Source organism: Coffea arabica, chromosome 8e (genome assembly GCF_036785885.1).
Source record: "Coffea arabica cultivar ET-39 chromosome 8e, Coffea Arabica ET-39 HiFi, whole genome shotgun sequence".
In the NCBI taxonomy this organism is placed as follows: Eukaryota; Viridiplantae; Streptophyta; class Magnoliopsida; order Gentianales; family Rubiaceae; genus Coffea; species Coffea arabica.
This window is the reverse complement of record NC_092324.1, coordinates 2,115,783-2,130,653: the sequence shown is the minus strand read 5'-3', so window position 1 is coordinate 2,130,653 and position 14,871 is coordinate 2,115,783. Positions and strand designations below refer to the sequence as shown.

General features: G+C 35.7%; 3 protein-coding genes across 3 annotated transcripts; 2 read left to right on the top strand and 1 right to left on the bottom strand.

Annotated features, from left to right (window-relative positions):
- Positions 1-4,122: 4,122 nt before the first annotated feature.
- LOC113704265 (disease resistance protein RPM1-like) lies at positions 4,123-7,747 on the top strand. Its single transcript, XM_027226056.2, has 2 exons — positions 4,123-4,462; positions 4,629-7,747. Exon 2 carries the CDS (start codon positions 4,704-4,706, stop codon positions 7,590-7,592), a length of 2,889 nt encoding a protein of 962 aa, XP_027081857.1. The 5' UTR covers positions 4,123-4,462; positions 4,629-4,703; the 3' UTR covers positions 7,593-7,747.
- A 106-nt stretch (positions 7,748-7,853) lies between these two features.
- Positions 7,854-9,882, top strand: LOC113703796 (uncharacterized). Its single transcript, XM_027225278.1, has 3 exons — positions 7,854-7,926; positions 8,571-8,894; positions 8,990-9,882. The coding sequence occupies exons 1-3, from the start codon at positions 7,854-7,856 to the stop codon at positions 9,880-9,882; spliced, it is 1,290 nt and encodes a 429-aa protein (XP_027081079.1).
- Positions 9,883-10,276: 394 nt separating this feature from the next.
- LOC113703795 (oxoglutarate-dependent flavonoid 7-O-demethylase 1-like) lies at positions 10,277-10,911 on the bottom strand. The gene is made up of 2 exons (XM_027225277.1): positions 10,696-10,911; positions 10,277-10,522 (listed from the first exon to the last, which is right to left on the bottom strand). The coding sequence occupies exons 1-2, from the start codon at positions 10,909-10,911 to the stop codon at positions 10,277-10,279; spliced, it is 462 nt and encodes a 153-aa protein (XP_027081078.1).
- Between the last annotated feature and the right edge of the window lie 3,960 nt (positions 10,912-14,871).

Sequence of the window (14,871 nt, the reverse complement as noted above, 5' to 3'; positions counted from 1 at the left end):
AAGTCTCAAAAGTGGGGTCACAACGTTTTACCAGAGGATTGTTGTTGGTTTTTCCTTTTCGGATAGGTTGGAATTTGTTGGACAATTCGATTTGAAATAGTAGTGGTAATTTAGTAGTAATAGGAGACTAGTCAATAGGATAATTTCTTTTCTTTTTGGCCAGAGAGATTAGTCAAGTACTCATTAGGTTTTCTTATCTTTTCTTGGTCGGCCGTAAGAGACTAGTAGCCATTGGATATCTCTTATTAGGAGTCGCATGTCTTTGGCTCTTTTCCATAATATCGTGCTAGGAATTTTCTCAACAATGAAGAACTAATTTCCTTTTCTAGTTGAAGGTCAACTTGAAGATGCACATCTGTGAAATCGAATCAGTTTATTTATTTCTTTTATTCATTAGTATTTGTACGTTTTCTAGTTTAACTTCTTATGATTGTTGTTTTATTTGAATGTCATGGGGCCAATATTTGAATTAACCTAAATAATCTATTGCCAGATTAATTGATTGAATCCATAGTTATTTGATCGATTAATACTAGTGGCGACTAGCGAGATTAGTTCCATATTAGGGAAATATATGATCTAATTTAAACGAACTCTTGTAGCGTGTTTGTTGGTTAGGGTTGGATTTTTTTAATTCCTAATGCAACTGAGGAATTAAATCCTACGGTTGTATTTAGGGTTGTTTCTTGGTTAGGGGAATAGTTAACAGTCGTACCTTGACTATTGATAAAGTAAGAAAAAGTTGGCTGTCAGAACTTGTTGATAGCTATAACTAATCTATTAATGAGTAATTGAATTATTTTTGCATCGATGATCAGTTGTGCGAATCGTATTTGAAAGGGTGTACCTTTGACTAGATTCATATTTATTATTGATTTAATTCCTATTTATTTCCATTAGTTATTTTATTTGTTGGTTAATTAGTTATTTTTGTATTTTGTATTTTTGTATTTTATTAATTAATTATTGTATTTCCATTATTTATTTTCCATTAGTTATTTGATAGAAAAAGTTGGCTGTCAGAACTTGTTGATAGCTATAACTAATCTATTAATGAGTAATTGAATTATTTTTGCATCGATGATCAGTTGTGTGAATCGTATTTGAAAGGGTGTACCTTTGACTAGATTCATATTTATTATTGATTTAATTCCTATTTATTTCCATTAGTTATTTTATTAGTTGGTTAATTAGTTATTTTTGTATTTTCCAAAAATCCCCCTTACTCTGAACTCTAGACGAAATGAATTATCCCCAATCCTCACGGTTACATATAAAAATTATATTTTTTCTTGAATAGATATTTATTATTGTACAAACTCAACACTTGTCAGCATTATTCTATGCTGACAGAGACCGAATTGAATTACATGAGCAGTATCATCTAAACTATATAGATGCCTTGACACATCATCTAGATTTTTTTAACTATAGGTTGTGGGATTTTAATTCCTGACCTATAACCCGATTCCTGTGCATAGTTTCTAGATCTTTAATTTACTTTGCATGATCTTTTGACTTATGAAGTTATGAGTAGGATAATGCTAGTTTTCTTAATTAAGAATGATTTTTTAAAAGAAAATGAGGAAAACGAAAATAATATAGCTGCATACTAGAGTGAAAGAGATAAAGAGGGCTTACATAGTCGTGTAGCATCATTTTTCGTGTCTATTAATATGCTTGGACAAGTATTGATTAACAAAGTAAAACATCTCAACTTCAATATTCGAATTAGTCTATGTCTAGATAATAAATTTGAGCATAAAAAATGTATTCACACAGCTTTTGTGTATGTTAATGTGGATACAGAGATACAAATGTCATTATGTAATTAGGATTAAAGTTTACAAAAATTAGTCCTCTGAAATCATTTACAATAATTGAAAAATAAAGTTAGTTTCCAAACTAATATAGTTTTAGGTCGAATAAAAATTTATTAGACATATTAGGTCAGCTTTTAAACTTACAAGACTTTTTATTTTTCAATTCCCAATCAAAAGATATATTGGATTATCAAATAATAGTTGATACACAAGTAATGAGACTAAAAAAATTCAAGTGATACTCAATGGATTCCCTTCATTAATTGATTGTTTTGAGACACCACACTTTAGGAATATGTTTGGCACGAATATCACCAAAATAAATAATTGCAATGTGCAACACACGTATCCCTATACTAGTGTAGAGAAAAATGCCAAACTTTTGATATCTTTGCTTGGAGTCTGGACAGGGGTTTAGATCTTTTTGTGATCATAGTCTTCCTGAATAATAGACATGAGCTTATCGATACTCATCCGGTCTAAATTTCATTTTTCATGCAGGCAAACTGTTGTCAAAGAACTTTTTAACCCTGAACAAAGAAATTATTTTTCCATTCGAAAAAAAAGTTTTGATTTGGAAGAGAGTTTCTTGTTTTGGGATGACTTATCCGAATAAAACATTTAACAACAATGGAAGCTAACCCCGTGCTACTTAACTATATGAACTTGCGTTCAAGGAGGTAGATAGTTGTATAAATATGGCAACTGGAACTCTAAAATAAGAGAAGGAGCAGAGCTTAAAGTTAAAAAAACCATAAATCTAGTTAAATCAAGAAACAAAACAGATTATTTTACCCTCTGTGGACACCTCCCCCAGTTGCCATCCTACACACCCCAACCGCCTCAAAAAAAAAAAAAAAAAACACCCTGACAACAAAAAGTTGGAAAAAAAGAAAAGAAAAGGCAAGAAGTGGGGGTCACAGTTTGGTGGGATCTTGCATGGCTTTGGAAAATAAAACATTAATTTTGGGTCGTACTGCTTTATGAGACATGCACAAGCACTTTTTTTTTTTTTTTTTGTAGCACCTGAATTCTGGTAAAAAGCCCTCTTAAAATGCATAATATTATTATTACTACTAATTATTTTGGAAAAAGGGAGGGAGGGCGGCGGAGCCGTTTTGACCTCTGCCTTTGGGGCCTTCTCTTCAGTTCAGTCCTGCAGGAACCCACGGACCTCACTGTGCAAACAATCATAGATGTTCTAAGCATATCCTTTGGAGTCTTGAATTAAAAAAAAAAACAAAAAGGGAGTAATAATTGCTTTAGAATACTAATATAAACACGGTTATGTTATGTTTGATTATGAGTTTTAACACATTTTGAACTTTTTGATGAATGATATTGCTAATTTGTCAATAGTACGTAGTCTACTTGCTCACTGTGCCACTGCCACATACATTTTGGGGAGGGAGAAAGGTGGTGTTTGGGAGAGGAATTGATGGCAAAGAGTAGTTGTTGTAAGTTACGTAAGCAGTAACAATGGACAAATGGTTCCGGATGATGATGGGCTGCAAAGTGAGACAAATCCCCAGTTGTTGAATTTTGTCAGCATTCCACTCCACAAGTAGTAGTAGTTGTTGTTGTTGCTGCTGCTCTTCTTCTTCTTCTTCAAAGGCTGGCAGTACACTAAATTGGCAACTTTCTTTAATGGAAAGCTTTCAAAGTCTTTTCTTTACATATTTATGGGCAGGGCTGTAACTGTAAGTAGGTAGCATAGCGTACGGTATAGAAAGTGTAATGAGGATTGATTAGCAGGAGGTAAAATGGGTAAAATGGTGGAAAGCAAAAGGGTAGTGATAAGGTGGTGGTAGCCAACCTATCCAGAAATCCATCCAATTGGTACCAATGGGTATGGGTACAGCAGCAGCAGCAGCAGCACCACCAGTGGCACAAAGTCAGTCTTCTCTGTCTCTTACTTATAGACTTCTAATCACTTAATATGTCTGTACTTAATATCCTTGACCTCTCATCAAAAGTGATCACTTAATATGTCTGTGCTTAGAATCCATGTGGATGCCTAGTATAGATTAAATTAGGATTAGGTGTAGGTGCAAGCGTAGTAGACGATAACAAATGACAAAAAAAAAATTACTATATTAATAATCAATCACTAGGCTACTGCTACTGTTGACTACTGTTGACTATACTCTCAATCACTAGGCTGACTCTTCAATTTTCTTTGGATTTTTACCCTCTCCAAACTCATACTACTAATCAATCAATGCTACTATTTACTGCTACGCTACTGCTACTACCAATCTACCATATACATTCACAAAATTCTCTCTCTCACACGCGTACTACCGCTGCTGCGCAGCAGCCCCCTTCTCTTACAAACATCTCTCTCTCTCTCTCCCCCTTCTGTTCTAGGCTTCTCTTGCCCTTTTTCATTGCTAGTCCCCCCCTCCCAAAAAAAGAAAAGAAATTAAAAAAGAAAGAAGAAAACCCTGCTAAAATTTACCACCATAACCCAGGCGGCCATGCTTCTTTTCTCCTATCCCGCTTGTACTATTACTTTGCCTTCTACTCTCTCAATCTCTAATATTAGTATCTAGTAAACAAATACCAGGGCCGGCCTCTCTATTGAATTCATATACTACTATCTTCTTAATAGCTTCCATGATTTTGTATTGTGGCAGGTAAGGCAGCTTCGTCCTTCACAATCATGTTTCTTGCTTTAGTTTCTTCTAATTGGTTAATTCTTTCTTTTTCTTTTTGACACGGTTTTTCTTTTTGATAAATACTGCACCCTATAGCATCAAATTTCACCAGCTTATGAATCTACTTTTCCTTCTTCCTTTCAAGATACTACAAGTGGACTGTCCTATAAACCAGAAGCCGCCTTCCCCGACATTCTTAAGTTAGAAAGAAAAACTGAAAATGGCAGAAACAGTTCTCTCTTTTGTTCTGCGTCAACTCTCAACTTTTCTGCGCGAGGAGGGACGACTATTGGGACGGCGTCGGCGAGAGGTCCAATTCATCAGGGATGAGTTGGAGCAAATGAGAGCTTTCCTGCGAGAGGCAGAAGCAAAAGAAGAAGATGCTCAACCCACGCTCCAACAATGGATCAAGCAAGTGCGAGATGCTGCTTATGACACTGAGGACATTCTTGATGAATTTGTAGCTCGCTTTGCTCGGCATCCCGCAACAGGATTCTACGGCTCTGTTCGGAGAATTTTCAGCTCCATCAAGAATTTGAGAGCTCGTCATCGAGTTGCTAGCGAAATACAAAGCATCCAGTCCAGAATCAAAAGTATTTCTGAAGGTCATCAAAGATACCAATCCGAATATGGTATCTCTGCCCAAGCGTCCAACTCACTTTCGGCTGTGAACAACACAACCTGGCGCTATAGCAGAGATGATGCGCTGCTTGTGGAAGAAGCTAAATTAGTTGGCATTGACCAGCCCAAGAACCATCTAATTTCTGAGCTCCTCGAAGCGGATGATCACCAACTGAAAGTTGTTTCAGTGGTTGGTATGGGAGGACTTGGCAAAACTACCCTAGTGAAAAGAGTCCACGAGGATCCTGAAGTCAGAAGGCATTTCCCAGTTCGTGCTTGGGTAACTGTCTCTCAAACGTGTGACTTTCAGTACCTCCTGAAAGACTTGATTCGGCAGTTACACGAGGGGAAGAAACCAGTCCCACAATCTATCGAGTCTTTGAATACCACCGAGCTGAAAAAATTTGTCAAAGATTTTCTTCAACAAGCTGGAAGGTATGCAATTGTTTTTGATGATGTATGGGACGTGGAATTTTGGAATATCATCAAATTTGCACTGCCAGAGAGTACCCACGGCAACCGTGTCATGTTAACAACTCGAAAAGCTGATGTAGCTTCTGCCTCTTGTACAGAATCTCTAGGCTATATCCACAGAATGGAGCCACTGTCCTTTGAAGATTCGTGGACCTTGTTTTGTAACAAGATCTTTAAGGGAAATAGTTGCCCTGGCCATTTGATGGATGTTGCCAAAGTTATATTGGTTAAATGTGAGGGCTTGCCTCTTGCGATTCTTGCAATCAGTGGGCTTTTGGCTTTGAAAGATGTAAACAGAACAGAGGAATGGGAGATGGTTCGATGCAGTCTTGGGGGTGAATTAGAAGGCACTGGTAAGCTAGACAGAGTTGAAAAGATACTCTCTCTCAGTTATAGTGATTTGCCTTTGCATCTAAAGACGTGTCTGTTGTACACAAGCATCTACCCAGAGGATTATCAAATAGAATGCTATAGACTAATTAATTTGTGGATTGCTGAAAGGTTTGTAGAATGGAGAGAAGGAATGAGAATTGAAGATGTAGCCTGGGGTTATCTCAGTGAACTCATCAGCAGAAGCCTAATTCAAGTAACTGAAATGTTTTATGAAGGATTACCCGACTATTGTCGAATTCATGACCTTTTGAGAGAAGTTATTCTTCTCAAGTCAAGGGAACAAAACATGATCACAATTACTACTGGACAACCAACGATGTGGCCGTCCGAGAAGGTACGCCGTCTAGTAGTCCATAGTAGTAGCAGTAACAACACCCAGCACCACCAACAAAGACCAAATTATTGCTTTGACCACCTTCGGTCGTTCGTTACTGTTGGATCCACGGACCCGGTACTATCCAAAATGTTGTTATCTGAAATTTCAAGGAATAGTAAGCTGTTAAAGGTTTTGGATTTGAGTGACCAAGAGACCCAGGAGGAGTTACCAAATGAGATTTTCAAGATGTTTCACCTCAAGCATCTGAACCTATATGGTACAGGCGTGGAGAGAGTCCCAAAAGCTATTGGGAAGCTTCAACATTTGGAGCATTTGAATTTGGGTAACACCAGAGTTAGGGGATTACCCATGGAAATCCTAAAGCTGCAAAAACTTCGGGTTCTCAGAGGATATCAACTAGTTGATTCTTCAGATCATGATTATGGATCTCACGGATTTAAAGCTCCATCGAATATAGGAGGGCTTCTTGCCCTAGAAATATTAAACTGCGTAGATGCAAGTAGTGGATCCACAATAATCAAGGAGATAGGAAAGCTGACCCAATTAAGAGAATTACGTATTACTAAGTTACGAAGAGAAGATGGAAAAGAGCTTTGCTCCTCCCTTGCCAACATCCCCAGTCTTCGGGAATTAAGCGTTGATTCAATTGGAAAAGGAGTTGATCATGAGATAATCGATTTAAATCATTATCATCCTTCTCTTTCTTCTTCTTCTTCTTTGTTTCTTCAATTTCTTCGTCTGCTAATTTTGCGTGGCCGCTTAGAAAAGATGCCACAATGGGTAGCTCGTCTTCACGGCTTGGTAAGACTAGATTTGAATTGGAGCGGGTTAAGGGGCGAGGAGGATCCGCTTGAATCCCTCCAACATTTGCCCAATTTGAGTAAAATTAATTTCTGTGGATCTTACCAGGGAGAAGGGTTGTGTTTCAAGGCTGGAGGGTTCCTAAATCTGAAGTGGATGCACTTAAAGAGATTGGAAGGGTTGAGATGGATGAGAGTGGAGAAGGGTGCATTGCCTCGTCTACAAATACTATCTCTGCAACTACTTCCATTACTAGAGGAGTTACCATTGGGTATTCAGCATTTGATCCAGCTTCAACGGCTGTATTTGTATGAGATGAGTTCTCAATTGAGAGAGAAGCTGTTAGAGAATCAGAAGGAAGAAAGTGAAGATTACACAAGAATCGCTCACATTCCTGAAATTCTCATTGGTTACTATACAGATGATGGGGAATGGAGACGCCGCAGCCTGTGGGCGAAGGAGAAGAAGAAGAAGAAAACATAATCATTCCTGGCAACAGTAGCCGCCGAGGCTTCCTCTTCTTTTGTTTTTATTTTTTCTTTTGTTCATCAGCTTCTGTGTCTTGCCTTCTTATTTGTTGTTTGTATCGTGTATAATGTGTGAGGTTGTTAATGTACTGTTTCTTGATCCTTTTTATATTTGATTTAGCTAACGATCAAGAGAGTGTATTAATAATACCTACCAAAATATTTTTATTAAAAACTCCAAAAAATAGCTTTTAAACTTTTTTAGTACGTAGAGCCAATGGTTTGTCTAGTAAAAATAACGAATATTGGACTCATACGTCGCTTTTGTCTGCTTCACATCCTGCTTACAGGTTCTATACCGAGAGAAATTGGGAATCTGACTATGCCCCAGGAGCTGTGTCATACACTAAAGAGCTGGCCAACTATATCTTTGCCATAAGATAGAGTAAATAAGTTATTATGGAGAATAAGCACTCTATGTACTTCGTAGCAAAATAAATTGAAATTGTAAGAGTCACTAAACTGTTTAGTACTAAATCCTGATAAATTCTTCTTACGGAAGACTCTGACTCAGAATTGGCTTCTTAATTGCATATTCCAATTTCGCGCATTAACTCAAGACTACAGTTTTATTTGGCAGGTACAATCCCTCAAGAGATTGGTAATCTTTATAACCTGAAGCTATCAGCCATGGATTATAACCAGATTATAGGATCCATCCCCAGGATAATCTAAAGCTATTATAGGGAATAATTAAGCACTCTATGTACCTTGTAGCAAAATAACTGAAGTTGTTAGAAGTCACTGAACTGTTTAGTACAAAATCTTGATAAATTCTTCTTACGGAAGACTCTGACTCAGAATTGGCTTCTTAATTGCATATTCCAATTTCGCGCATTAACTCAAGACTACAGTTTTATTTGGCAGGTACAATCCCTCAAGAGATTGGTAATCTTTATAACCTGAAACTATTAGCATTGGATTATAACCTCAGATTATAGGATCTATCCAAAGAGAAATCTGGAATCTTCATCGGTGGAGTTAAGCTTCATCACTGCGTTAACAGAATGCAGATACCTGAGAGAAATTTCAGTGGCTAATAACCCGTTAACTGGTGTTCTTCCAGTTTCTATAGGAAACCTTTCTTCTTCTATGGAAGAGATTTATGCAGGTGGCTGTAAAATGAAGGGAAGAATTCCAAAAACTGTTGGCAATCTAAGCAATTTGAGAGTGCTAGGTCTACAAGAGGATCCCTCGTCTGGATCAATTCCAAGTACAGTCAAAGGGTTGCAAATGCTTCAAGGATTATCTATAGAAAGTAACAATGTTAGTGGAACTATCCCTGATAGTTTGTGTAGCTTACAGCACTTGAATTTATTACATCTGATTGGAAATCAATTCCTGCATGTTTAGGTAATCTTACTTCTCTCAGGTATCTTTATCTAGCTTCCAACAGAATAACTTCTTATGTGCCTGACAGTTTGTGGAGCCTCAAAGATCTGTTGGGATTTATTGTGTCATTGAATTTCTTGACTGGCTCTCTACCTTCAGAGATTGGACTGTCGAAGGTTGCGACATGGATAGATTTGTCGGTGAATCAGTTCTCAAATAACATTCCTAGAAGAATTGGAGATTTAAAAAACTTGAATCATCTTTCTTTGGCATATAACAACTTTGAAGGTACCATTCCTGAGTGGATCAATAACATGCTAAGTTTGGAATATTTGGACCTATCGCGAACACTTCAATCTCTCAGCTACTTCAATGTCTCTTTCAATTATTTACAGGGGCATATTCCATCTAATGGCCCTTTCAAGAATTTCACTAGTGAATCTTTTATCTCCAATGATGCATTATGTGGATCATCTAGGTTTCATGTTCCAGCAAGCCAAACTCCTTCAATTCACAAATCAAGGACAAAGAAAGTGCTTCAAACTAAGTTGTTAGTGTTTGGAGTTTCGGCAATAACTGTTGGTGTAGCCTTGGCATTTTTGTTCTTTCGATACATAAAGAAGGAGAAGGTTCCTAATGGAACTAATTTGTTCTCCTTGACAGCAAAAGGAAGGATTTCGTATTATGAACTACTACAAGCAACCAATGGTTATGATGAAAGCAACCTACCAAGTTTTGGATCTGTTTACAAAGGGATTCTAGCTAATGGAATTTGTGTGGCCATAAAGGTGTTCAATTTACAGTTGGAATATTCATTCAAGAGTTTCACCAGAGAATGTGAAGCCTTAAGCAGTCTTAGGCACAGAAATCTGACCAAAGCCATCGGTGTATGCTCTAATGATGACTTCAATTAATGCTTGATTACATGCCAATGGGATCCTTGATTTGAGAAGTGGTTGTATTCTTACAATAATTGCTTAAGTATCATCCAAAGAATGAATGTGATGATAGATGTGGCATCTGCATTGGAGTATCTCCATCATTGTTACTCAATTCCCGTTGTTCACTGTGATTTGAAGCCAAGTAATGTCCTTCTAAATGATGATATGGTTGCCCGTGTGACTGATTTTGGTGCTGCAAAAATATTAACTGGTGGGGAGAACACTGCATACACCAATGACTCTAGAAACATTTGGCTATATTGCACCAGGTAAAGCTCCAATTACTTCCCAATACCTCCATTTTGTTTCTTAGAGATTTAAGCTCAAAATTTCTGTTCTAACTGCAAGTGAAAAAGTGCTGATTCTTTCACTTGTTTATCCTCATGTGATCCAGTAAGCTTTTGCCATCAAGTTTGCTGCTTAGATACAGTCTGAGAAGGCTCTCGGTTTCTATTGTCTTGTATTGTGCTCCAATTTCTTTGACAAGATCTGCTAGAGGACCAACTTTTGCTGTGAAATTTGTTCCGTGAAATGCAGCAATTGAAAGTCTTTCTTCGTGGGAATCCACCACAGCTCTATGCTCAATGCTGCCATATTCCCCATTGCTCATTATCTGCAAAAATCATCGAAGCACATCAACTCAATGATATCCATAGATGCTCAGTAAGTAGGAGTTTGGTTTTGGTAGTCATTTACTCCGTAATATCCATGGATTGCTCCAGGAATGGGTTTAATAGGCACCCATGTATTGCTTTTCTTGATTTGCAGCCCTTGGACATCACTGACCTGAACTAACATGGTCAGTCTTGTTGCATCAGAGTGCGGAGTCAGGCCAATAACTTTGTCTGCTTGCTGGCAAGGTGGATAGTAATTCATTCTTATTCCTCGTATGCCATCTTGATAGATGCTGCATAATTTGTCTGGGTCTACACCAAGATTCGCCCCCTTGAGTTTAAACAGGTTCATGCAAACCTTGTGCATCTGAAGTGAGTATTCATCCATGGTTGCTCTGACCTCATCAGAATTTTGCAAATTAGCATTGTGATGAATTTTTCATACACAATTTTCAGGTTTTTGTCGCCTAAGTAAAGTAATCCATGTAGAGCTTTCTAATGGAAGCAAAAGATGCTTCCTTTTAAAGAATCTTTGTTTTGCAATTCCCATGACGAATGGGAAATTCTGTAAAAGAATTTGAAGGCCACTGGCACATCTCACTATCATTTTAGTTGTCATAGATTCGTTAGTAAAGAATTTTTGTTGCTGATTACTAATTTCCGTGCCACCATCACCAATTTTGATGACAAAAGTGATTCAATATGATCTCCCTGGGAAAACAGGATATTTTAGCATCTGTATAGGATCATGCTAAAAAACACAGATGAAGAGAATTTGTATGTAACCTAAAGCAACTCTAAGACAAGAGGCAACAATCGGCAACTTTTGGATTGAAGAAGAAAATGAACATAAAAAAAGATGAGATTAGTAGGACGATTATTTGTTACTTTTGATGTACTTCGAAAGTGAAACCGAAACCAAAAACTTTATAGTTAAAAAAATTGAAAACCAACAAAATTCTGACGGAGAAGAGAGGAAGAGTTTGACTAATTAACCGTAGTTAGTAAGATAAGTGTGAGATTAGTACCAATTCATTGACTAAGTACAAGATTAGTAAAATATCGAATAACAGCTAGAAAACAATCATTATAAAACAATTATATCATTATAAAACATACAAGGTTATTTTTTGTAACATGCACAGATGCCTATGTCCATGCACTTCCAAAGTTATATCAAGTTGTGAAATCACAAAATTTTTGCCAGTTCTTCTCATGGAGAGAATACTTCGGCGTTACTTTCCCACAGTCTTTCTTTGATCCTACCATTTGTAAGCATAATTTAGCTCTCCATAGATGCTTATAACCACCAATGCTTTTGGCACATTCTACATGTATGCTTATTTCAAATATATATATATATAATTAATTTTTTTTACAATATGTTATTGTATGGAGAATCATGTTAGAGGCTTAGAGCGTGTATGTTTTTTAAGAAATCTATTATTACTATGCTTTTTTATTTAGGAAATTATTATATTTAAAATCATGGTTGAGTAAAAGAGGGAATTTGGCTAGTTTAAATACTAACTTCAGAGGGCCTTTTTAATATAACATTAAATGATAATTGTACACTTAAATTAGCATTGAACTTTAACCCTTGATTTAGTATTGTACTTTTATTTCTCAGGTGGATGAGTATTATTTGAATTAAGACTCAATTCTCACCTTTTACACCCCCAAAGTGCAAATTGCAAAAGCATAGTATTGAGTTTGTGACACATTTTGTAGAAATCATATGTTGTTGAATCAAATATACTGGCCTACACATCAATGTTACACATCAGTGTTCTTTTTCCCACTCAATGTATCAATTCCCCTAATAAAATCCAGAGACATAATATAGATGCTGGCATTCCCCAAATTTGATAAAATCAACAGAACAAAATTTGGTATAATTTAGGTAACAAAAAAATGCAACTTTTTTTTGAAAACAAAAAAAAGGGATAATTTCATAAACCTCCTTTGAGGTTTTTGATAATTTCACTTAGCTCTCCCCAATTTTAGAAAATTACACTAACCTCCCTCGGTTCAATAAAATGATTACAATACCCTCTACTTAATAGATAATTCACCACATGTGGGATACAAAAACCAAATCAAAAGTATAACAAAATATAAAAACCCGCAATAACTCGTCATCATCCCCAACCCTACTTTAATTAAAAGTTGTTTCTTTTCTCTTTCCCTCCATTTCTTTTACCTCTTATGATTCTCTCCTTCCTACCTATAACGCCACAGTCTCTTCCACCCATCAACTACACCAACATGCAAACCTACCCGAAGTGTTTATTTCTTGTCTATTTCTCTCTTTCTATGGTACTTAATTATCAGCCCTCCTATTTATTTCTTCTTGTATTATAATTTGCATATGTTAAAGAATCAAAATTTCCAAAATTACAAATCAAGGGAGCAAATGAAAATTTCATGGTCAAATTAGATGGAGATGATGAAGATGGTTGTGATAGAGAGGAAAAAAAATGAATTAATTAGCTGTGGTTGGAAGAGAAAAAGGGATGACTCTGGGTTATACTATCATGTCTGTTACGCACTAGAATCTAATATCTTCATTTAGTTTCACTGTTGTTTTATTTACAAGTATTGGTGGTGGTTTGTCATAAAGATTAGTTTCTTTGTTCCTAGCGCCATTGGAGTATGGGGTTGCTCTTGGCATAGACATCAACAGTGGCTGGTAAGGTCTTCTATTTGAGGAAGGTGATATGTGATAGGTATTGGGTTCATAATTTGAGGTGCGAGATTAGCCAATAGACAAAATATAGTATTAACTTGGGGTGGGAAACTTTTGAGGGTATTTTAGTTGGTGGTGGTGGTGGTTATGGTGTATTTGTAAAGTGATTTGGGTAGTGTTTTGGATTTTGATGATGCCGAAATTGATAGAATTTGGAGATTAAGTTAGAGTGCGATTTTGGTAAAACTTGGGATTTTAGTGATACCAAAATTAATAGAATTTGGGAATTAAATTAGAGTTTTCTTGAATGGTTGATGAGGTTTTGGGTTTGGGTTTACAATTATTGTGAAAGCATAACAAATTTGGATAAAAGTGTTTGTTACTTTTTTTTGGTTATATTGATCACTAAACCTTTTTTTTTACTTTCTTTTGATGTTATGATATTGCATAAGGGTATTTTAGGATACTTAAGTATAATTCTAGTCTAATGGGTCTATAATGTTATTTAAATAGTAAAAGCAAGGGAGGTTAGTGTAATTTTCTAAAAATATATATATGCAATATAAATATTACTATTTTTCAATTAAAAAAGATAAAAATTATATTAACATACCTTGAAATTTCAACCTATTTTCTTAAAAGTAAATTGAGCTGTGCGTTTTTTCACAGAAATAAATTCATTTATGATTGAATTAGTGCTAAATTTTTCAGCAATTTCCTTTTTTATATATGTAGTTAGGCAATCATGTAAGAAATTTTCTTCCATCTTATTTTGGATCTTTGTCTTGATTATTTTCATAATTAAAAATGCTCGTTCTCTAGTTGTAATTGATACAAGAAGACTGAGAGCAAGTCTAATTAATCGAGCTGAGTTGTATGTTTGTATGTGGCCCAATAAAGTAATTAATTTTGTTTTAGCCCTTTGATAATTAGAAATTGCATCTTTTAATTATAACATATCGAATTGGATCAATTCAATATGAATTATCAAATTATATGCTTAATTTTTTGAAAGTTAAATAATTAGCACGATAAAAAATAAATAGCATTTTTTGAAGAAAAATTAATTCAAAGGTGCCTAATTCACACATATATAAACTCTCATAGTATAAGCTAAAATTGTAAAAAATTAGGGGAAACCAACTATGTTTTACATATATATTTATATAATGTGAATTACAAATTTTCAAAACTTAAGGGGTCATGGCCTCCCTCAACTCCGTTGGCTCCATCATTGGTCAACTTTGTTTTCCCTTATTTATTTCTCGTGCATAAACTGGGGATAGCTGTGTATCTCGGTGAATCAAAGAAGCATCTCTTAGGTCATATTTAGCGGAGTGGTAGGCATATTTTAAGACAATAAAGATGTCAGAACCGCGTTGATTTTCTTTTAAGGCAATATTCTAGGGAATTAGTCAACAAATCACTACGACTATTTAGTTCATATCTTATTTTTTAAAAAATTTTAAATTTTCTATTTTGATACTAGAAAACAAAATGGTACATAATAAAAAAAAACAGCATAATGTGTATGCATAGACTTTTAGACGCAAAGAAGATGACTGAACAATTGCATTTTAACTGTAAGTTATTACTATTGCTTTCTGGGCAGATAAAAATGGAGGGGCATCAACCCCAATAAAATAAATAAATAAACAA